This window comes from Gadus macrocephalus, chromosome 15 (assembly GCF_031168955.1).
Source record: "Gadus macrocephalus chromosome 15, ASM3116895v1".
NCBI classification, from domain to species: domain Eukaryota; kingdom Metazoa; phylum Chordata; class Actinopteri; order Gadiformes; family Gadidae; genus Gadus; species Gadus macrocephalus.
In genome coordinates, this window is record NC_082396.1 from 9711513 (window position 1) to 9734065 (window position 22553).

The 22553-nt window shown below is 45.2% G+C and overlaps 1 protein-coding gene across 1 annotated transcript in view; it reads left to right on the plus strand.

The window, feature by feature from the left end:
* Window positions 1–22553, plus strand: part of LOC132473020 (protocadherin-15-like) — a 191929-nt gene that overhangs the window by 98249 nt on the left and 71127 nt on the right. The window contains 5 exon segments of the mRNA XM_060072940.1: window positions 1280–1373; window positions 8209–8337; window positions 14274–14579; window positions 17214–17444; window positions 21697–21813. Of these exon segments, the coding sequence (XP_059928923.1) occupies window positions 1280–1373; window positions 8209–8337; window positions 14274–14579; window positions 17214–17444; window positions 21697–21813 (877 nt within the window).

Here is a 22553-nt window from a genome sequence, read left to right on the forward strand (position 1 = left end):
GCTAAATTACAGCTTGTAAAGGAGGAGTGGTGCTGATGCTTCTGTTGCTGTCACCGGGAGGAAAACATGTTGATGCTCATGTTGGTGGTCTCTGTGCGCTGCCAGGAGGATGCGCATGAGAGGAAGACAGTGATGTGACACAAAAAAAAGAAAACAAAGAAGAAAAGACAGGCTGGTCATTTGAAATCAGAGCCTGTCATGCCAAATCGATGTCTTTCCTCTCAGTCACGTTTTATGTACGGCTGTTTTTTTTATGATGTAGATTGTAAGTAAAGTAAGTAAAGGAGGAAGAATAACCAGCTGGGTATTCTTTCTTCAAAATGTCTTTCTCTCTAGTTTTGTGTCGTTCTCTGGCTCCTTCTCCCTTTGTCTCTATATCTTTGTCTCCCTTCTCTTCCCCAATATGCTCGCTCTCTGCCTCTCTTTGACTTTCGGCGTACTAACTTGATGTTACAATCCAGACACAGCCATGTGAGACAAGCCCATTTAAAGGCGTGTTAATTCCTTCTTATTACCCAACCGGTCATTTAGCAATGTGGGACAATCAAGGGCTCATTGCACCAGGGCAGACTCCATTGTGCACAGTTCATGTTATCTAGACTTCGTTGTTCTTTCAAGCAGATGCTCTGGGCAAAGGCAGAAGTGGGCGATGCAGCTGCACTTGAAAAACAGCCATTTAGCTGTTAGCATTTTTATTTTATTTTTCATATACACTGGCAGTGGAATACAGATGAGCAAGTGCATATTATATCTGTCTAATAATAACTGCATGTTAATGTATTCCTGTGGCGTCCCAACTAGGTAGTGTTTTATTTCCAATGGTGAAAAGCCCTCGTGGTTCTGATTTATTATTGTTTCATTCAAAGCTGTTGATTTGAAGGATGGAAAGCAGGGAAAAGATCGAATCAAAACGATGAAACGCGGAGTCATGTCTTCTGTTTGCTGACCAGAGACTGTAGAAATAGAAATTAAAATGGTCTTCAAAGCGATCAGAGATGCTCATGTTGCAGTCAGGAGATACAGCGAGTTGGCCGGCCTTAAGAGATCATAGCTATTTTTTTTTATATCGCTATGATCTCTTCCTCAAGGCTCAAAATAAAGACACGTGTCGACGTATGAATCCAGCTGAGGCCGATGCCTGCCTGTAAAGCAAACAACATTATTCTCCCATGCTTTGCCTTTGTTCCTGAAACTGTGCAGGGGGAGACTGGCTTTGATCAAGGGCTTCGGCCCGCCAATGACATGATAACCAAGGTGTTTGTTCTGTCGTCCACCCCAGGATCGGACTCCTCCTCCTGGACCAGCCCCTGGACAGAGAGACCACTGATCGGTACCTCCTGATCGTCACCGCCTCCGATGGAAACCCCGGTGGGGTGAGACAAACATCATCTCTTCCTCACTTATTCTGGCATTAAAGTAGAGCGTATTCAGGGATATTAACATGTCAATGATTTGTTTGTGATTTGTGAAAAGGATAATTTACAACTTTTTTAGATGTGCATGCGATGTTGGACCTTGTGATACAAGTTGGTATCTGGTAGCCTTTTTAATTATCAACAAATCATCACATCCCCATCCATTACACTAGCCTGTTCTGTTCGGACTATTTCACACGGGTCAGTCTAGCCTCTAGTCGCCCACAGCGATGTCAGTGGGCGGGAGCACTTGACAAACAAGCTCCTTTAGACACTCAGGGTAACAACACATGTGCCGCCATCAACGATCCGTTCAAGTGGATACACGGGATGTATCCAATTTTGTATTTTCCACGAGATACCACAGTAGTTCCTACCCTTGTTCTTGTTTAATAGTTGTTATAGGGCTGGGCGATATGGCCTAAAATAAAAATCCCCGATTTTTTCATAAAAAATCCGATTTACGATTTAAATCGATTTACATAAAAAAGCATTATGGCAGGCCCTGCCATTGTAAACAGTGTAACCTGTAACATAACATAAAATGTAAAATATATAAAATAAAATATTTCTGTAAACTTAAAATATTTCTAATGATAAGAGGACTTCTGATAAAGTGCCAACATAACATTCAAACTTTCAACACTGGTCATAAATATACAGTGTTTTGCAAACGGTAATAATTACCTTAAGAAAGGGAATAGTAACGGGAGAAGAATGAGGAAAAACACACACGCACGCAGCTCTTTTCTTCACTCGTCTGCATTGAATGAGGAAGAGGAGTGCGATCCCCCTACTGGAGCCCCGAGGTATTACCAAAAGATCGACGGATTACCAACAGATCGACGAATTATTAAACCACACAGATATATTTCAAATGAATTATGTTTACCTCAAAATAGATTATACATGTATGAATAAATTGTGGTATACAACTTGTCAAACTCGCTGCCATGTTTGTGTATCACTTTGGTAAATGCGCGCTCTGTGCGGGGGGAGGGCTGAGCCCATTTCAAACTACGGGAGCTGAGAGGGAAGCGTTTGCGGATGTTGAAGAGAAAACCGATTTTCATTTGAACAAGTCGACGTGAGAAAATCGGTTTATCGCCCAGCCCTAAGTTGTTATTCAGTCTATTCCTATAATAACTGCTCTTATGGCTGTGTTTACTCTACTAAAAATAAACATGGCCGCTTGTTGCTCCGGGAGACACTGTTTGGCCAGTGGTGGCATGAGTTTGACGTCATCAGCTCCTGTGCTGTCCCTGATTGGCCTGGTTACTTCTTCAACCACGACACAGTCCCCGAATGGTCCCCATAGATTGCAATTTCACCAAAACTATGTGCGGCCAGAGGTCCAGGCTGAACCGCGTAGCAAAACAGCACCCGTGATCAGAAGGTCAACAACCTTTGTTTGTACCACAGTGCTATCAAACTGTTGATTTTATAAATAGAAATTCACAGTTCCTTTATGGCGCCCTTATTAAAGGTCAAATGGCATGCTACTTTATGGATGCTTTATTATAGATATTAGTGGGCCCCTAACACAGTATTTGAAGACGTTCCCGAAATTCAGCCGTGGTGCAGAATTACAGCCACTACGAACCAGTCGAGCATTCAGCTTTCCCCAAACGCGCCGTTTCGGTGTCTGTAGCTTTAATGCAGATGAGGAGTAGAGAGGCGGGTCAAGAAGTAGGGTGGGGGTGTGGCCCTGAACAGCTTGTGGCCACGGTACCATGTGCTCTGTTTACAGTGGATGTATCGCAATGGCGAGGCGCACGCAGCCCTTGGCCGTGATCTGTAAATATTGGAACATTCCGGGTGCTCCGACGGGAGTCCTGGAGCTCTATATCTAAATAATATCATATTATACATAGATATCAATATCATATTATACATATTATCACGGCCAAAAGCTGTGTGCGCCTCCAGACGATACTTTGAATCTCAAACGACTACGTCAGGTTCTCCAACGTCTCTGGTTCTTCCAAGTAGACTGAGGAGAAAGGGATTGTTGCCTGCTGCCCATGGGCAGCGGGCAACGCTTAGGCACCACCTAAGCGCTGCACCCCCGTCTCCTGCGCCGAGGCGGTGGTCCCTCGGCAGCGGGCAGCGGGAAGCGGGGCTCAAGCGGGAGACAATCGCGGTCAACAATCCCTTTCTCCTCCATGTCATTTTCATGCCTTGGGATCTTTAACATATTTCAATGATAAAATATATGATGTCAGTTGTGCGGTATTATAATTGCATCCTTCCTTATAGCGAGAAGTTAAAGTGGCTATCAAGCTTACATGGAGTGTACATGGAAAGACAAGTGGATCTTGTCTGCATGATAAGAGATCTCAGTCGCAGATCCATTTGCAAAGGGTACAAGTTTTGTTTGTTTTGTCTCGGTTGGTATGACATGTCGTGTCTTCATCATTATTTCATGTTTTAAGATTACACAAAACAATGTCTTTCGCAGCTTAGTTTCGGCACAATGCCCGCTAAAGTGAGCATTTATGTGGAAGTAAATGCACCGTTGGAGACTCATCTATGTTTAATGTTAACTTTTTACTAGCAGCTTTCATGGATTTAAGAATTCAGACAAATTCTTTCTTACTATTGTTAAGTGTGCATAAAAATAACAGTCCTACATCTACTCCCTCCCTCACAACTTTCACCTCCACCATCACCACCACCGTAGCAACTACCACCTTCACAACCACCATCACCTCCATCCCCTCCAAAACCTCCTCCATCACCTATCCCAGCACCATCTCCATCACCTCCACAACCATAACCATCGCCTCCAGCACCACTACCTTCCCCCTTTACGATTACAACCACCACCGCCACCCTTATGTCACCATTAGCATCAGGCTCTTGTTTGTTTCCATGCTCTCGAACTGTCACTGAGTGCTCGTGTTTTAGCATAGGTAGACACACGGAAAAGCTCTGTCTATTACTATTTGTGCATAACACATCCCTTCCGCCCTGAAATTCCCATTAACCACATGCTAACGTGCCTTTCCATTCCTCTGAGCTGTCTTTGAGTGTTATCGTGTTAGCATAGGTAGCCTCACAGCAACAGTGAAGATGGACGCAATATACCTCTCAGGGAATGTTGCCAGGAATAGTATAAATCACCCTAATTGAATCAGACTCGAGCGCGGCTGCTGCGCCACTGTAGATGTCTGTTGTTCAGGGCTGGCTGGGAGGCAGTTCTGCTCCTTTAATACTGTACCGTGACTGTATGCTGTATTGGTAATGAACATTAGCTGATTAACTGTCGCAGAACCCACGCTGATTGCTGATTGGCCACGAAGTGCGCTGGCATAACCATAAATACTGCTACCCAGGGTACCTCTCTTGAGAAGTGTGTTAGTGTTTTTTTGTGCATGGGCCGACGAGTTTCAGTGTGTGGCATGTGTGCGTGTCTGTGTGTTTGTGTGTGTCTGTAGTCCTGCTATTTGTCATTTGAAATAACCTGCTGCACAGGCTGTTGTTTTTCAGGAAGCTAATAGTGCAAAGCAGAGATGATTTATGCAAGGCATTTGTGCATTTATTGAACATGGCTTGCTCGCTTATATTTGGAAGGAATGACTTGCTGTACAGCAGGGGGTTTGTCGATGATTACAGGAGGCTTGTGTAAATCTACGTGGTGAGATGAACTGCTAAACACTTCAAATATAAACATATATTATTTATATATATATATATATGTACATCAATTAATATAAAACAAATGTAATATAAAAATCTAAAGTTTATTCCGCAGAATAATGATCAAGGGCAAGTTAATTGCTCAACCAGGAAGGTATATTTTTGGATAGGATGAATAAGTCACTTTTTCGAGTTCAGACAAAGGTGTTCATCTGCCAGGAAATATCCGTTGTCTGTGTGTATTTAAAAATAATTTCTCATGTGAACTTCAATGTGAAGTTCACCCGATATATCTAAAGGTTCCCTGGCCTGTCTTACTTGATTTCACTAATTTCATAGCAGTATAAAAATAGAAAAACAGAGGATGTTAATCCCTTTGGTTTCACTTGTACAAGTCACTAGAAAATTCAACGCTCTTCCAAAACCCTCCCGGTCAAAGATGGCGTATATAAAGCACAACAAACACATGGCGCATAATGACGTCATCTCCGGCACCAACACGCACCAAGCTACACAGAAACTATAAATCCCCTTTAAGGCTGTCGATGCAGGAATCTGACATGGTTTATGAAGGAAACGTTGACAGTTTTATTAAATGGCTAGGAACAACTGACCACGCTGAATCATGGAGTCAAGAGATTCATTTGACTTCTGGGCTCTGGAACTCAAGAGCCTGTTACCTCTATGCTGATTCTCCGAGTGTCTGTATTGGTAGGTGTGTGTGGGGAGGAGGGGGGGGGGGGGGCAGAAAGGAGAAGTAAAGAGTGGTGGGGGGCAGCTGAGATGCCATTTAAATAGAGCGGTAACCATAGGAACCTGAGATGTGAGAGAAAGCAACTCCTTGAATATTGTCATAACTTATCTCTCCCTCTCCCTTTATCTCTCTCTCCCTCACTCTACTTCTCTCTATATGTCTCCCTCTCACACATGAACGCATGCACTCATTCATGCACGCACGCAAAAACACACACACACACACACACACACACACAGGCACACGTATAACATTATCTCAGAGCTACACAAACATCTGCACACCTTTGCACACACAAAGAAATATTTCGCCACGTAATGCAAGAATGACAGTTTGAATTTAAAAAGGGTTAGCTCCTGTGTTGATTCAGCTCCACCAGATAAACTTATTCAAGCCCCCACCACCAACACCAGCTTCTCCACCACCACCAACGCAAGCACTGCTACCAGTACCACCACCACCACCACCATCACCACCTTTCTCCACCCACAGCACAACCTTTATACCCTCTTCGAACCAATCCGTCACAGAAGCGCGAGACACTGTTTTCATCAGCAGAACTCCCTGGCCCCAGACTGGCTTGTCCTTTCTCTGGGGGCTGTAGAAGCATGTGGAGGGGAGATCAAAGAGCCGTGTCTTTCCTGTGATAAATTAATAATCCTTGCTCATTAATCAAGCTCATCACACGGTTGCGCATGCAGGGCGTCCTTTTTAGTTTTTTTCACTGCCAAAGCAGCAGGAATCCCGCCTTTGATAGGTACACGTGGGTCAAGTGTAAGAGAGAGTCAAATTGGTTGGAGGAATTATGCTTATGAAGTCATGCTGGGGCTTTTGGTGGGAGATGGTTGTGTTGGTATTAGAGGGGTTGGTGGTCATTGTGTCAGTGGTGGCAGCAGTGGAGGAGGTGGTGTTGTCGGTGGTGGCAACTGGGTGGTACGACACGGTGGTGTTGCTGTTTGCGATGGAGTTGGAGGTTGTGGTCGTTGTTATGGAGATGACGATGGTGCTGCTGGTGGAAGTTGCGGTGGTGGTAGAAGTGATGATGGTGGTAGAGGTATTATTGTTGGTAGAGGTGGTGGTGCGGGGGGTGGTAGTGATGATTATGACAGAGATGATGAGGGTTCTTGAGCTTGTGGTGATGATGATGGTGTTTATGGTGGTGATGGTGTGTGTGGAGTGAGTAGTGGTGATTACTTTGGACCTGTTGGTAGTGGGGATGTTAGCGGTGATGGTGTTGGAGGGGCTGATGATGACGGAGATGATGTTGGCAGAGGTGTATAGGTCGTGAGTGGGGTTTTGGCAGCGTTGGTGTGACGACAGAGGTGTTAGGGGTTATGATATGGAAAATGCTATTGGAGGCGGTAGTGGTGGTGGTGGAGTGAGTGAGTGAGGATGATGGTGTTGGAGGAAGGGTTGGTGGTGGTGGTGGTGGGGGTTATAGTGATGATGATGATGATGTTGATGATGTTGATGATGAAGGAGAGGGTGGTGGCGGTGGAAGGGGTTATAGTGTCGATGGTGTTGTCAGCGCTGCTGATGATGGAAGTGATGGGGGGTTCCGGTAGTGTTGATGAGGTTTGAGGTGGCGGTAGTAATCAAGGTGCTGACAGGCACGGTTCAGCGCGTGAGTGCACTCAACATGTGTTGTTTCCGGGGCAGCTCATCCGCGACAGAACGTATTACGTGCGTCTTTGAAGGCAGAACAGAGATCACAACAATGGCTCCGGCTTCCCCCGGAGAATCATCACATGAAGGTTACATTAACTGGGTCGTTTGCCCCTTGCGTGGCCTGCCTCCAAAACGCCCCCGCATCTGCCATGGCAGCTTCAAACAATTGTCTTCTGGGAAGTGTTTATCTAGTGTAGGCCGATGCCACAGCAACCCTCCACCACCCACCCGCAGTGTTCCCTTCCCACCACCGCCACCTCCTCCCCAAAGGAGCCCATTTACACTCCTGTGCACACACAGCCTCATCTGGCAAGCCGGGGGATTATAGGAATTTATGCGTATTCAGCTCTACCCCGCGTGTTGATTTATATGCGCTGTGTTTGAAGGCGCACAATGTAGCGGCGTCATTGTTTGAAGGTTAATGGCAGTAAACAGGTATGCCCCCCGCCTCCCGTAAAACATCAATTGATACAATTGGCAGAGGGGAGGGATGCGCTGGGCTTCCTATTTACCGCTTTGCGTAATGACTCAGCTGCAACAAGAAACGGGTTAAAGCAGCTGGTCATAGACAGGCCGGTAATAAACAAAAACCGTCAACTCAAGTTCTTGAAGCAAGAAAAAAACGGTTTTCTATTGATTGTTGTGTAAGTGCAAATGTGTGTGTAAGTAGTCATCTTGTGTGGCAGGGCAAAACCATGTGCTCTTCCTTTCCCGCTGTCCTCCTTGCAGACGTCCACCACCACCGTGAGCATCGTGGTCACGGATGTCAACGACAACGACCCCTTCTTCGATCCCACCCTGCCCACCAATCTGACGGTCCGGGAGGAGCAGGCCGGCTTGTTTGTGGGACAAGTCAGGGTGAGTAGTTCCATACGCGCAAAAGCATTTCCCTTTATCTTTATTCTTGTAAGCAGCTTACGCCCTGTCAAGCACACACTTTGCTATTCAAGCATTGAGCAGGCAGTTTTATCCAAAGCGACTTACAGTGGATTCCGATACATGTCATTAAGGACAGGTAGTGGGTTGGACAGGGAATACAGAGACAGGGCATTAAGAAGCAGTTAGGGGTTGGACAGTGCAGAGACGGGTCATTAAGGAGCAGATAGGGGGTTAGACAGTGAATACAGAGACAGGGCATTAAGAAGCAGGTAGGGGTTGGACAGTGCAGAGACGGGTCATTAAGGAGCAGATAGGGGGTTGGACAGTGAATACAGAGACAGGGCATTAAGAAGCAGGTAGGGGTTGGACAGTGCAGAGACGGGTCATTAAGGAGCAGATAGGGGGTTGGACAGTGAATACAGAGACAGCTCATCAAGGAAGCAGGTAGGGGGTTAGACAGTGAATACAGAGACGGGTCATTAAGAAGCAGATAGGGGGTTGGACAGTGAATACAGAGACAGCTCATCAAGGAAGCAGGTAGGGGGTTAGACAGTGAATACAGAGACGGGTCATTAAGAAGCAGGTATGGGTTAGACAGTGACTACAGAGACAGGTCATTTAGGAGCAGGTTGCGGTCGGACACTACAGAGACAGGTCACTTAGGAGCAGGTAAGGGATGAGCGAGTGAATACAGTGACTGGTCGGTACGTTGTTGCTAGTAGTGGTTATATATTTAATTCAGAAAAAGGTCAGGCATCTTGCTCAAGGATGACAAAACTACCTTTAGCTTCTCCACCTTATTACAGCCTTTGTTATTAGAGCTCCTCTATATAAACATTTTGCCTTCCTGATCCAAGGGCGTGGGCCTCTGAGTGACGACGTAATGTGTTGTTGAGGGGACCTCCAGTGACTGCCGAGGACTCCAAACAGGGAGGTCCTAGAGGAGATTTGTCACCCGAAGCGACGCCCCTGTTGACTAGCTCTGGTTCGGCCCCAGTGGACAGCCAGACTTTTCTAATTACTGTTGTAGATTAATGGGGCGGATGTTTGCACCCTGCATCAATCACAACGAAATGCAGGCAGAGTGTGCGAGTACACACGTGTTGCAATTGGAAAAGGGGATGCATGGCTCCTGCTATCTGTTTTTAATTGATAGCCTTTTATTTTCATTGCCCCTTTGGATTCTTGCCCCTTTTTTGATTCACGATACCGGTAACTCATTAAGGAGTCCATACAACTGATATGTACATCGGTATTACGGCTCGGACGGAGGTCATTATTAAGAGATGGGCCGGTATTTTGCTCCGTACGGAACTGTTGATTGCTTTGGATAATTTTTAGTACATCTGTGTTCCATCAACCAATCAGGCCTCACATCACAACACAACGCTGTTTTTGAACTGAGTTTGAACATTATAGTGTAAACAACCGAAGACTGAAGTTTATCCCCGCATGGATCTCAGAGATTTAATGTGACAGCACTTACTCTCCTGAGAAGTTAAGTCAGTGGTTTCGTTACTTAAATGGACTTTGGGTCTAAGCCCACTTTCCATCTCCTGCCAATCATGTTTCCATTCACGGCTTGGTGCGGAGCCAACCCTTAACCGGTTCTGTGTCTACGTCCTCCTGAGATAAAACTAGCCTGTACACTAAGAAGAAATCGGAACGCTATGAAGATTTTTGAAAACTGGCTGACATGGGTCGGAACTGTGTTCAGGGTCTATGCTTGCGGTGGGTTGTGCTATTTTCTTTGATCCCTCAAACAATTTAGTTGTATTTATTTTATTATCTATAATAGAATATACTTGAGTCAAGCTTGTGTGCCGAATGGATACAAAGGGACAACAAGCAGCTTTTTGCAACATTTGAAATACAATGAATGTGAATTTGAAAATCAATTATGATAGTGTCACAGAGCGGCCCCCCCTCTGCTTAATATCACATGGAAGACTTTCAGATTCAGAAAGCTTTTACATTTTATCACCTTGTCATCTCTAAACAACACACACATTCTACGTCAACTTTGATCCAAGTGGTAATGTGTTTTCTCCCCTGCACTCGAGTGCAGATCGCATATCAGTGTTCATTTCCTGATAGCCGGGTTGCAGGGATGCTGGCTCTATGGCAGCGGTCTTAACGGGCTACATGCTGCAGATGCTGGCTGACGCAAAGACGCCTGCACTGCAACTACATTACGCCGTTAAGTAGCTTAATGGAACCGCCTTATGGATTATCACTCTGGCCCTAATTGGAAATGTGTCACACCTGTTCATATTCCACACACACACACACACACACACACACACACACACACACACACACACACACACACACACACACATCAAAAAAAACACACACACACACACACACACTTGCATACTCTACGACACTGTTTACTTGGCATCCACAGTTGTCAGGGCTGCTGCATGTGCTTATGGGAGGAATTTGCATGCAGCCTGCTGTGCCTATATTAAGCCCTGTGATAGAGCAATACAGCAGTACACTTAGCTCGGGTGTTGGGTAATCCACCCACAACAACAGCAAGTGATTAGAGGACAAACAGATTATGATTGAGTGTTTTTTTCTGCTTCATGTTGTTTTATTGAAGCAGTCGTTAGCATGCCTTTAGTTGAATCTGCTTGTTTGGCCTTTATTAAGGGCAGTTCCTTATCAGGCTCTTCCTACACCCTGTTGTTTCATTGATGAATAATTTTATTAAAATTCCACACTGCTTTGGAAGTTACAACTTTATTAAATATCTGAGATCATGGCTATCTCCGTTTTATCGCGCACAATTGATACAGACAATTATACGAGTCAAATTACAGCTCCAAACAATAACAAATGGCGAAGTCTTATATCTAAATAAATTTGCTAAAAGAAAGGATGAGTGCCATTAAAAGTATTATTATTGCCGAACACCTTCCAAAGTTTTTATCCCACACCACAAGTGTCATCCTCTTTGGAATGGCAGAATGCAAGACACAATAGTATTAATAGACAAGCATTTGCAAAAAAGTGGATAATTCAATGTGGCAGACCTTGCTTGATTGCACTTGCCACGCCCCAATGCACTCTAGGACGTTATGAGTTGAGATATATAAAAAAATGCTAGTTATGGCACCCATGTTGTCTAGAGTTGTGGGTGACATTGCCCACTTACCTGCCAAGTTGCCAGGTTTCTGTAGCAGAGAGGGCAACTTGTGAGAGTGTAGCTAGTTCCTTTATGTTCCAAAATAAGGGCGAGAAGGAGAATAAGAAAGAGAAACAGAAGGAGAGAAGACAAAATTGAATTGTTGTTGTTGCACAAAGGGTTTCCAATATGGCTCCCGCAGTTCTTGTTTGCTGAGCTCCCTCATTATGGAAAGTACATATTATTACACTACAACTGTAATTAGAACATAGTATTTGCCTCATGGCCCCATCAGTAGTTCTTATTAGTGGTTTGGGATTCAGGAATGCGTTTTTATAGTGAAGGGAAACAGTTTATTCTGCTTTACCGCCTACCCTGCCCAGCTAGTAAGATATGGTTCTTCACCTTAAAGTGGATGCTTAAGTGTATTCACATGGATGGGTTGGATTAAGTCCCTTCGTTACTTAAATCGGCTCTGTTGTATAACTGTTACGGTTGTTAAATTATACTTGATCCTTTAATTAATCCAACCCAGGATGAATGTTTTCCTTTAAGGGAATGCAGTTAAAAGCCAGGAGCAGCACTACCTAGGTGCAAAATAGGTTATAAAAAAATGTGCCATCATTAATTGATTAACCGGCTATGAATAAATCAAAGGATACCTCAAATGCCGAGACCCGGAGAGGGAATGGGGTTATATGATGTGACTCAAAGGGCACAGTCATCCATGTGAATCTATTGACAACACATCATCATGTGTGGTTAGTGATGCAACCTTCCTTCTTAAAATTATTTTGGATCTGTTCTATTTATTGGTGAAATGGTATTTATCAGGTTATTTTGGGTTATCTCCAAACAGACAGTTCATTTTAGATATAAATGATTAAGTAGAAGGTTTGGCATCTTTCTCAAGAAAGCATAACATTAACAGGACATATTAGGGATCATCCAAGTACTTTCAGCCCTGGGAATCGTTACACTAAGTATTAGTGACTGATATTGTACCTTTAACTCTTGCTGTCTTTTAATCTACCTACATTTGTCTTGGAACATTGACAATCAAGATAAAGAAGTGACTTTCTTTCTTGTTTACTTTATTTCCTCTCTCTCTCTCTCTCTCTCTCTTGCTCCCAGGAACTGTTTATTTACAACTAAATCTGTCTCAATCTTTACAGTCTGTTTGAGAACCTACAGTCAGTCACAGTGCACAAACCAACACACACACAGACTAAAACACACATACATACACTCACACAAACAAGCAGGCACAGACTAACCTAGACATGCTCACCCCCCCCCCCCCCCCATACACACACACACACACACACACACACACACACACACACACACACACACACACACACACACACACACACACACACACACACACACACACACACACACACACACACCCAAACACATTGGAATACTAATGAGCCCTCGAAACGAAAGAGGCAACTCACTTTTTCTTCAACTCTGCAGGATTGTCACACGGAGGCACGGTGCGCAACGCAATGGCTTTTCATCTCTGATGTTCAGATTTATTTCATTATTTCCAGAACCAAGTGCATGCCATTAGAATATAATTTGGTGTTCTGCAAGGATTTCCCCCCTTTGATGAATTGCATAGTTTTCAGGAAAAGACTCAGTGTCCTTTGCAACCTGCCAATGATCTGTCGCCGGTCTGCGACAAAGAAGGGCTAATCCTGGTTATAAAGAGGCGGAAATGAGCTTGATATATGTAAACTCTGTTCAGCTGACTCAAGTCTTATTGTCCTTGAAGGGAGCTGGGGTGGAGGGGGGGAGAGGGGGGGGGGATGATGGAGGGGTGGGGTGCGATGATGTAAAGCCGTTGCGTGAAGACAGAGCTTAGCCATAATGGATCGTGTAATAGATCATTCCCAGTCAAAAAAATAGCTGATATCTGCCTCGAGGGAAATAGCGCTTTCAGTGACTACCACGTCATATGGATGCCCTCGAACAATGCCTCTGATTGTATAAGATATTAGGCCCCAGAGCCATAAAGGAAGCGATGGTAATGCCATAACTGTGGGGCCGCGCTACATAAAGCTGACGAATGGTCAATTAGTCTTCAACCACGTCTGTCGGTCATCTGTTTGCTCATTAATGTTTCAATCTTGGATTTAATATAGATGTGCAGTTGAATGGCTTGGCGCTTTGTCGGCCAATCTAGCCATTTTAAGCCAAGTTGTCCATATGTCCAAATATGAACTGAGAGCCAAATGTGCCATATGGTTGCTGATTGTTTCCAAAGAGTCAATCTTTTTGAGTGCATGCGTTATGTGCTTGGGTGGCCCCAGTGGGAATCTTACCCTTCTAACCCTGGCAGTGTTAATACCATGGTCTACTAGCTGAGCGTGAGAGCAAGACAGGGGATGGAGAGGGGGGAGGGAGGTAGAGAAGGAGGGAGGGAGGGAGGGATGGGGAACAATGGAGTGAGAGAGAGCTAGAGCCACAGAGACTGAGAGAGAGAGAGAATTGGAAAGAGGGAGGGGGGGGAGACTAAAGGATGAGTGTGATTGAGAAAGATCCAGAAGCAGAGGGAGAGAGGCAGAAGAAAGACCTTCTGGAACCATCTTCCCCAATCTATCAGATTTGCTGAATCCTTGGTCCGCTTTAAGCTGCTCCTAACCCCCAATCCTTCCTACAGATCCCATACTTTATTTTAAAGCACTGTATCACTGCTTTAAAAGTGCTGTACGAACAGAGCTTTACTAACTCCCTCCCGTCCGTCCGTCCGTCTCATGTCTCTCCCACCCAGGCCACGGACCCCGACAAGGGCCAGAACGGCCAGGTGCGCTACCGCATCGTCAACCACCCCGCCCTCTTCAGCGTCAGCGCCAACGGCAGCGTCTTCACGGCCGCGCCCCTGGACCGCGAGCTGACCGGCGAGTACGAGCTGGTGGTGGAGGCGTCTGACGGCGCGGTGGACCCCCGGCGCGCCACTGTCGTGCTGACGGTGCGGCTGGAGGACATCGACGACAACAGCCCCGTGTTCTCCCAGCCGGCGTACGTGGTCAGCGTGCCCGAGAACAGCCCCGTGGGCACGGTGGTGCTGCAGCTCAGCGTGAGTACTAGGCACACATGCGCCGTCTGCCTGTTGGAGTAGGTGAGCGAGGGGGGGACTGGGCGGGTCGGGCCTGTGTTGGACGTTGGTGACGGTTGGGAGTCTTATGAGGGTTGTCAAGGCGTGCCTGTTGTAGCTAGTGGGACAGTTTGGGCTGGTGTTGATTTGGTGACGTTAGTGTTATGACTGCTGTGACGGTCGTGATCATTCTGACTGTTGGGATAGTTTGGGCTGCTGTGACTGTTTTGACTCCTGTGACTAATGGGACTTTGGGCTGTTGTGACTGTTTGGACTGTTGTGACTGTTATGACTGCCGTGACTGTTATGACTGCCGTGACTGTTTTGACTGTTGTGACGGTTGTGACAGTTGTGACTGTTGTGACTGTTGTGACTGTTATGACTGCCATGACAGTTGTGACTGTTGTGATTGTACTGATGGTTGGAACAGTTGTTACTGTTATGACTGCCATGACAGTTGTGACTGTCGAGACTGATGGGACTAGTGTGGCTGATGGGACTAGTGGAACTGCTGGGACTATTGTTATCTGTTTCTTTGACTGGTCGGCAGATCCAATCAAAATAGTTCCATCTCTGTCACGAGTATCTCTCACTGCCACTACCTCAATCCCTCTTCCTCTGCTTTTCTGCCTGTTGGCTTATCTTTCTAGTTATCTTTCGTGTTTTCACTTGCATTCCAATCTGGAAAAGTCTTTAATGTTTTTCCCCTCCTCCATCTTCCTGCCCGTCCATCTGCCTGACTGTCTGACTGTCTGTCTGTCGGACATGCATGTCGATCTGCATGTTGCGCTCTTCTTATCCCCCTCCATTCAATTTCCGCTCGTATTTTTGTTTCCAGGAGCATTGTAGCTTCCGGCCGCTGAGACACACAATTAAAGTCTGCTCAATAAAAAAAAAGAATCTATTTTTACTGTCTGGGACTTTTTTCGGCATTCTGATTTAAAATGTCCCACTCCTCAAGGTGGGTACGTACGTGGGTGTGGGGAGGTTTTAAAGTCAAGTTAATTTATGTTTATTTATATAGCCTCTTGCCACAACAGCGGTCTCTCAGGGCCCCGGCTCGGGCCCTGTATGTAAATGAGATGGCTGCTGCAGCCTCTAACTCTCGAGCCGTCAAGCCGTCTCGGAAACACCTCTCGTTCCAGAGGAGGGATTGAGGGGGGGAGACCTTGGGGGGGGGGGGGGGAGGCTTGAGATGGAGACCCATCCCCTCGCTGGACGTGCTATGATAAACCAGACATAATACGAAGGCAGACATGTTAATACAGAGATCAGGTCATTCCACCGGTTAGGGGGGTTTGAATCCCAGCCGGCAGTTAAGCAGTATGCTTGAGCAAGTGTTTAATTAGAATATGGTACAAAACATACAATCATACAAGTAATAATGAATTACTGTTAATAATACAAAAATAAATATATATATATATATTTCATGTCATTCTGCTGTTAATTGAATGAACAAAAACACACAAAAATGTGGCAGCATTACAGATAAAAGATGAAGGATGGGCAAAGAGTGCCATGGCACATTTCCATTGCAGTGTCCTCCCCCCTATTTTCGGATCACCACACAGAGGAAGAGGAAGGTTTAATTTTTTTTTGTGTGTGAACACGCGCAAATTCCGACAAACATTGACATAACGCTCAAATCAAAAGTACCCCAGTAGGCCCTTATTGTGATGCTTATATTGAGGTTTCAGACAGCAACCTATTAGAGGTGTCGTGTGGGCATCCATTGTTGCACATACCAGGGGTTGGAGGAGTGCCCGGACCTGCCCTGCTACTTATACACAACAAAAGCGCAGGAGAAGAGAACAGAGACAGGGGGAGGGGGTGTAATTGTTGCCATTTAATGTGAATGACATCTCAGTGAAGAGCAGAATAAAGTAAGAAGGGAGGTGGGTGGAGGTTGTGATGGGTGAGGGGGGGGGGGGTATGGGTGGGGGTTGCAGGGAGGTTGGTACATGGGGAGGGATTGGGGGGGCAGGGGGAAAAGCCTTTGACAGCCGTTATCGGGGGCGAAGTGAAACGCCATCTCTCTTTGTGCTGCTGCTGCAGCTCCTCGGTCGGATCTGTTCCTCACTCATGTCTGGATGTTTGTATGAGTGGCTTGGCTGCAAAACAAACTTCACAAAGGCACGGGGAAAACTTTCAGGAGAGGGCCATGACTCATTTAGCTGCCTTACAATGTGCCGTGCTGAACACATAATGTGTGCGTGTCTGTGTGTGAGTGTATGTATCTGTGTATCTGTCTCTTTGTGATCTATGTGTGAGTATAGGTGTGTGTTTGTTTTCATCTTCATTGGTGTTTGAGCGTGTGTGTGTGTGTGTGTGTGTGTGTGTGTGTGTGTGTGTGTGTGTGTGTGTGTGTGTGTGTGTGTGTGTGTGTGTGTGTGTGTGTGTGTGTGTGTGTGTGTGTGTGTGTGTGTGTCTCTGCCTGCATGTGTGTGGTTTTGCCGCCGTCGCCGCATTCAAAATCCAGCCACACCGCCTGCAATCCGTTTACAAGGACACCGAAAGCCATCCCAATACGGGCACACCAGTCCCTTGGCTCCAGGGGACACGTTCGTCATGACGCTGGCCCTCTCACACCGTCCTCCCTCTCCCTCTGGCCAGGCCCTGGACGCGGACCTGTTTTCCAACATCACGTTCCGCATCAGGACGGGGTCGGCACGCCTGCTGTTTGCCGTGGACCCCATCTCGGGCAACGTGTCCATGCTGCAGACGCTGGACTTCGAGGACCTGGCCGCCATGGGCATGGGCACGTCCTACACCTTCCAGGTGGAGGCGGTGGACCAGGGGGGAGTCATGCCCCCGGGACAGGCCACCGTGACGGTCCGCATCACGGTGAGGGATATGCACACGCACACACGCATATGCACACACACACGCGCACAGACACAGTCACACACAGACATGCACGCGTGCAGCCTCACATGTAGGCGCCTCCACACACGCCCCTCAGGATGTTGTCCTTTTCCCATCACTTCTGGGACGGGCTGTTTAGTATTCAGCTTCTGTCCCCTCCCTACTCTCCCCTGTCTCCCTCCCATCCTCCCTAGTTACACTCTCTCCCTCCCCCACCTCTCTCTTCCCTCCATCCCTAGATAATGCCTCCCCTCCCTCTCTCTCTGCTCTCCCTTCTCTCCCCCCCTTCCTCCCTCCCTCCTCACCCTCCTCTCCACCTCACTACTCTTCTCCCCATCCCCTCAATCCCATCCCATCCCTCTTTTCCATTTTCTCTCCTCCTCACCCTCCTCCCATCTCTCCCATCCTCTCCCCCCCCCCCCCCCATTCCCTCCCTCTCACTTTTACAATGTCAACTCTGCTGCTGCTGCAAGTGTATTACCAGCATCAACGAAATAAAAAATCATATAAATAAAATGTTGTTGTGGCCTGTGGGAATGGCGACATTGACATGTGAGACACGTCCGGCGGGTTCAGGGACAAACCGTGGTGCGGTCGCACCGTCAATAATGACCATGATGTATGTCGCGCCAAACTGTGGTACAGTGTTTCAGATCCACTTCCACAAAACCTCCCTCATGCGTGACTTTAAGAAAGTGCCTGTGAATCGACCGTCCACCTTTCCTTATTGTATAGGATTGCTTTTCTCATATTGGGCCTGTTTATATTGCCAATGCTATGTTTTTATTTTCATGCCCCAAATAAACCGCAGACATGTCCTTAAACGACCTTTTGTTAACATCAGTGCCTCCAGGGTCAAAAGGACTATACTTGTAGGAGGAATGCTTGTGATTTAAAGCTTGAATTGAAGCCTTATCTAAACAGAACAGCGACTGTGCATTCACTTTACCGGCACTGAGTGGCATCTCTTTTTGTTTCCTGCCACAATTGTGTAAGGGTTTTCTATGGCTTGTTTGCCAACTCTTTCAAAAGATTAACGGCTTAATCCACCCCCACAAAAAACGGCTTATATGATTCAAATTTTTGATTGTCATTGTGTGTAGACTTGAATAAATGTATGCGTATATGCCTGCACGCACCTTGTCATCTGTCTGTTAGTGTGAATCTTTCCTCATTCATTAATATATATATATATATAGATAGATAGATAGATAGATAAATAGAGATATATATGTATACGTGCAGTAATATCATAAGTAGAGCTGTCAGTTAAACGCGTTATTAACGGCGTTAACGCAAACCAATTTTAACGGCGTTAAAAAAATTATCGCGCGATTAACGCAAATATTTTATTTACAAAAAAAATAAAAACTTTTTTTTTTTTTTTTTTCCTTTGGCTCAAAACAAAGAAGCAGTAGCCTGACTGCTATGTTCAAATGACATTTGTTCAAAGCAGTCGTTTAATTGCACTATAGGCTCTTTTTTTGTATCGTCCTGTTTTGATCAGTATATGCCAATGTTGTTATCAATAAAAAATCATTTGCACAAGACAAGCCGATGCACTTCACCATGTTGATAAGAGAATTAAAATGAGAAGAATTATGGGACAAAAAAATCAAGGGATATTTAGCATAGAAAAATAATTTGCGATTAATCGCGATTAATCGTGAGTTAACTATGACATTAATGCGATTAATCACGATTAAATATTTTAATCGCTTGACAGCTCTTATCATAAGTCATAATAGATTTAAACTGAACAAAATAACAGTCTAACGATCTAATATGTGTCTTTCATGTGGACACAAGTTACAGTATTAAAGCACAGAATATATCCATGATACATGATGAATTGAAAGTAAATGCCTATTTTAATGGACGTACATTACACGGGGTCAGATTGGTTCGTCTGTGATCCGACAGTGTTGTCCTGTGCAGCATGCGTGCATGTAAGGATTCTTCTATTCTTTGATAAGGACGGGCTTTGATGCTTTTCAGTTCGTTGTCACTGAGGAGCGTTGTGTCTGATGATACGAGGAGGCACTCGCTGGCTGCCGTTATCAAACCCTCGTGCCGGCTCTTTCAAACAACAGCGCACCAGTTAGAGCCGGCTTAATGCCATCGCCGGCCTTCCAGGGATAGGGGGGGGGGGGGGGGCTCATTCCAGCAGTACCGCTTCCTTTGCACACGCCTAGACATGAGTGAGGTAGAGATGTAAAGAGAGAGAGAGGGAGGACAGAGAGTGAGACCCCTTTGAAGGCGGTGTTATTCCGTTTTTTTACCCTTGTTTTGTGTTTTGTGTTTCATCTGTTCTGTGCCTGCCAGTGAAGGATAGGTTGTCCTGCAATTCCCACTTCTTCTCAGATCTTTTTCCGCCAGGCTCGATTTCTGAAATCATATCTTAGGGCCCGTGTCCTGCATAGGGCTCGGGTGTCGTCACTAACGCTCCTTTTCAGGCCACCAATCATATATTACTTGGGGCGGGCACTTCATTTGAGCACAGGCCCTTATGTGTTTGTGTGTTTGTGTGTGTGCGTTGAGTTTTAGTGCCCGTTTACTAACCTAGCATATATTATTTTATGCGCTTGATGTTGTGAAAGTTAACCACTGGGAATGCCTTGTGCGCCGTCTCTGAGGATCATAGATTTCATGGATCTATTTTTTATAGATGCCAAAGTTTAACTTTTTTTTCCCCAGATTTCTCGTAAATATCTGTTTATAAGATGTAGACAGATGTATGCAAGATGAAGTCAGATTTGTTTTAACATTTCCCAAGGCGGCGTTGCAGCTGATACTCTCGGCCTTGTGAGACTTGACGGTTTAATGCCACTTTTGGGATCAAATTCAACAGATGGGAACATAAGTCTGACGTCCACACTTAATGCATTTAATGCAAACTCTGTGGCAGGATCTGTGTTGGGATTTCACTTTGCGCCAAAAGAAAGTACTGGTTAAATAAATCTGCCGAAATAGCGCCATGCATTCAATCCTGCATCGTCGTTGAGAGGCTGTATCAATGTTCCTGAGGCTTTGTGGAAGTCAAATATATAGAAGCATACCCCTGCTCTGGCGGTGTATCAAAATAAATAGCAGCTTATGCAGTTTGAACGTATTTTTTTCTGTTAGAAAGATATTGGATATACAACCGATTTTCACAATTAACAATGTGACCCCTAACTAAAGACTGGTTCACCGGTGTGACCCCCAGTGTGTTTGGGAGCTCATTTGATCACACCTTCAGCAAGATCAGAACTAGGACTCTCCAGACCTGACGTGTACTTGTAATTATGCCTTATAATCAGACTAAAGATTTAATCAATGGTGCTTATTTTATCAAAAGCAAATGAACTGTAACGAATATTTTTTTAATCTATGAATATGTCTTCATCAGACCGCTGCCAACTTGCATTTTCCTTTAAAAAAAAATTAAAGTGATCCCTTGAAAATATACTGCTGGTTCAAAAGGCTATCGACAACCTTTTTATCTTCCTCGCATTTTTTGGTTTGAATTATTCAACATTAAAGTAACTTCCGTTGAATTGATGACATTAACCCATGGTCATCAATTCAACTTCATGAAACGTACACAACGACGCGACCTTCAGAAAAGTCTGTGGTGGCGTACGCTATAAATGCAAATTAAAAACGTGTCTGCTCCAAGTATTTCTTTCTGCTGACATGGGGTCAAGAACGAAAGAAACACTGCTTCACAAGCCTGCTCATTTGAAGCAAGGTCAAGTAAAACTAGTGCCTTCATGACAAATCCAACATATTACATTGCTAATGAATGTTAATTATTTTTGCATTTTTTGTCATATTTGTTCAAATCCTATTTACATCTCGATAGCCATCAAAATGTTAAACACGAAAAAGTAAATCATCTTGTATCTGTGAGTGTCACAGGCCTCTAATATTCCCGTCCATTCATTTCATTTGGCCAAATAAATTGATTGGATAGCCTTCCTTTGTGTCAACCTAATCTCGGGCTACCTGTTTGCACTCTGCCCAGGCACTGATGGTGCATGACCAGAGCTTGTCATACGTCTAGGCAGGTTGCTGGTTTCTCCAAGTTGCCTCCCCTACCTTAAAATAATTAACCAATATATATTTTCATGCTCAGCTTTTTCAAACTAACATCTAGTTTGTTAGCCATCAATTTTCTTGCGCTAGTTTTTATTTCTGCTGTTTTCCATCACATCATAACAACATTTTGTGCCTTTTTTTTTCCCAGGACATGAATGATTTCTCTCCAGTCTTCACCCAGGCCTTGTACAGAGGCCTTGTGGCCCCTAACGCGGACAAAGGAACCGTTATCACCACCGTGCTTGCTGAGGACCAAGACCCACCCGTAAGTGTAGCTTTAAGGCCATTCACCGTTTGTTGGCTGGGAGAACTGAAGGACTTACTACTTTCAGTCCTCCCATCCAGCTAGCATTTAGAAGCAAGCCCATTGTTAGCCTTTAAGAGAAAACAAACAAACTATGGATTCATTATTGTTCAGTTGGTCGGTATCCATCCAATTCTATTTCCTGTCCTCATAGCATCATGTCCACCATCCAAACCAAACGTGTTTTCAAATAGTATCACTTCAGTATTATTTTGTATCACCTTTCTTGAAAACTGACCTTGAAGCGAAGGGGAAGACTTGGTCAGTGTTGTGAGAATGTTTCCTTGGCCGCTGGAGCCTGATCTTCAAAGCTGTCAGGGAAGAGCTCAAGGCGGGAACATTTATGGGCCAGGATGACCCTCTGATGCGATGCCGCCACTGAAGATCATTTTCTAGCCGCTGTTTTCCGCTCTTCACCCAAAAGATGTGAATGCCAACACTCCTTGAGGAACACCTTGTCCTTAAAGGATTTTGCCAGTTTGCCCCAGGTTAATTGTTGACATTTTCGGTGTCGAAATGTAAATCAATTTTTTTTTTTATGTTCGACCCCTTCTGCGGTGAACACCGTTTCTGGAATTGGACTGCTGGCAAGCCATTGACATGCATTCTATTGCAAGCAAGGATTTATCTGCTCCCGTAACTTCATCTTTGTTTTGGCCGACACAAGTCACCGCATACGAACTGCACTGGCTAGGAAGATT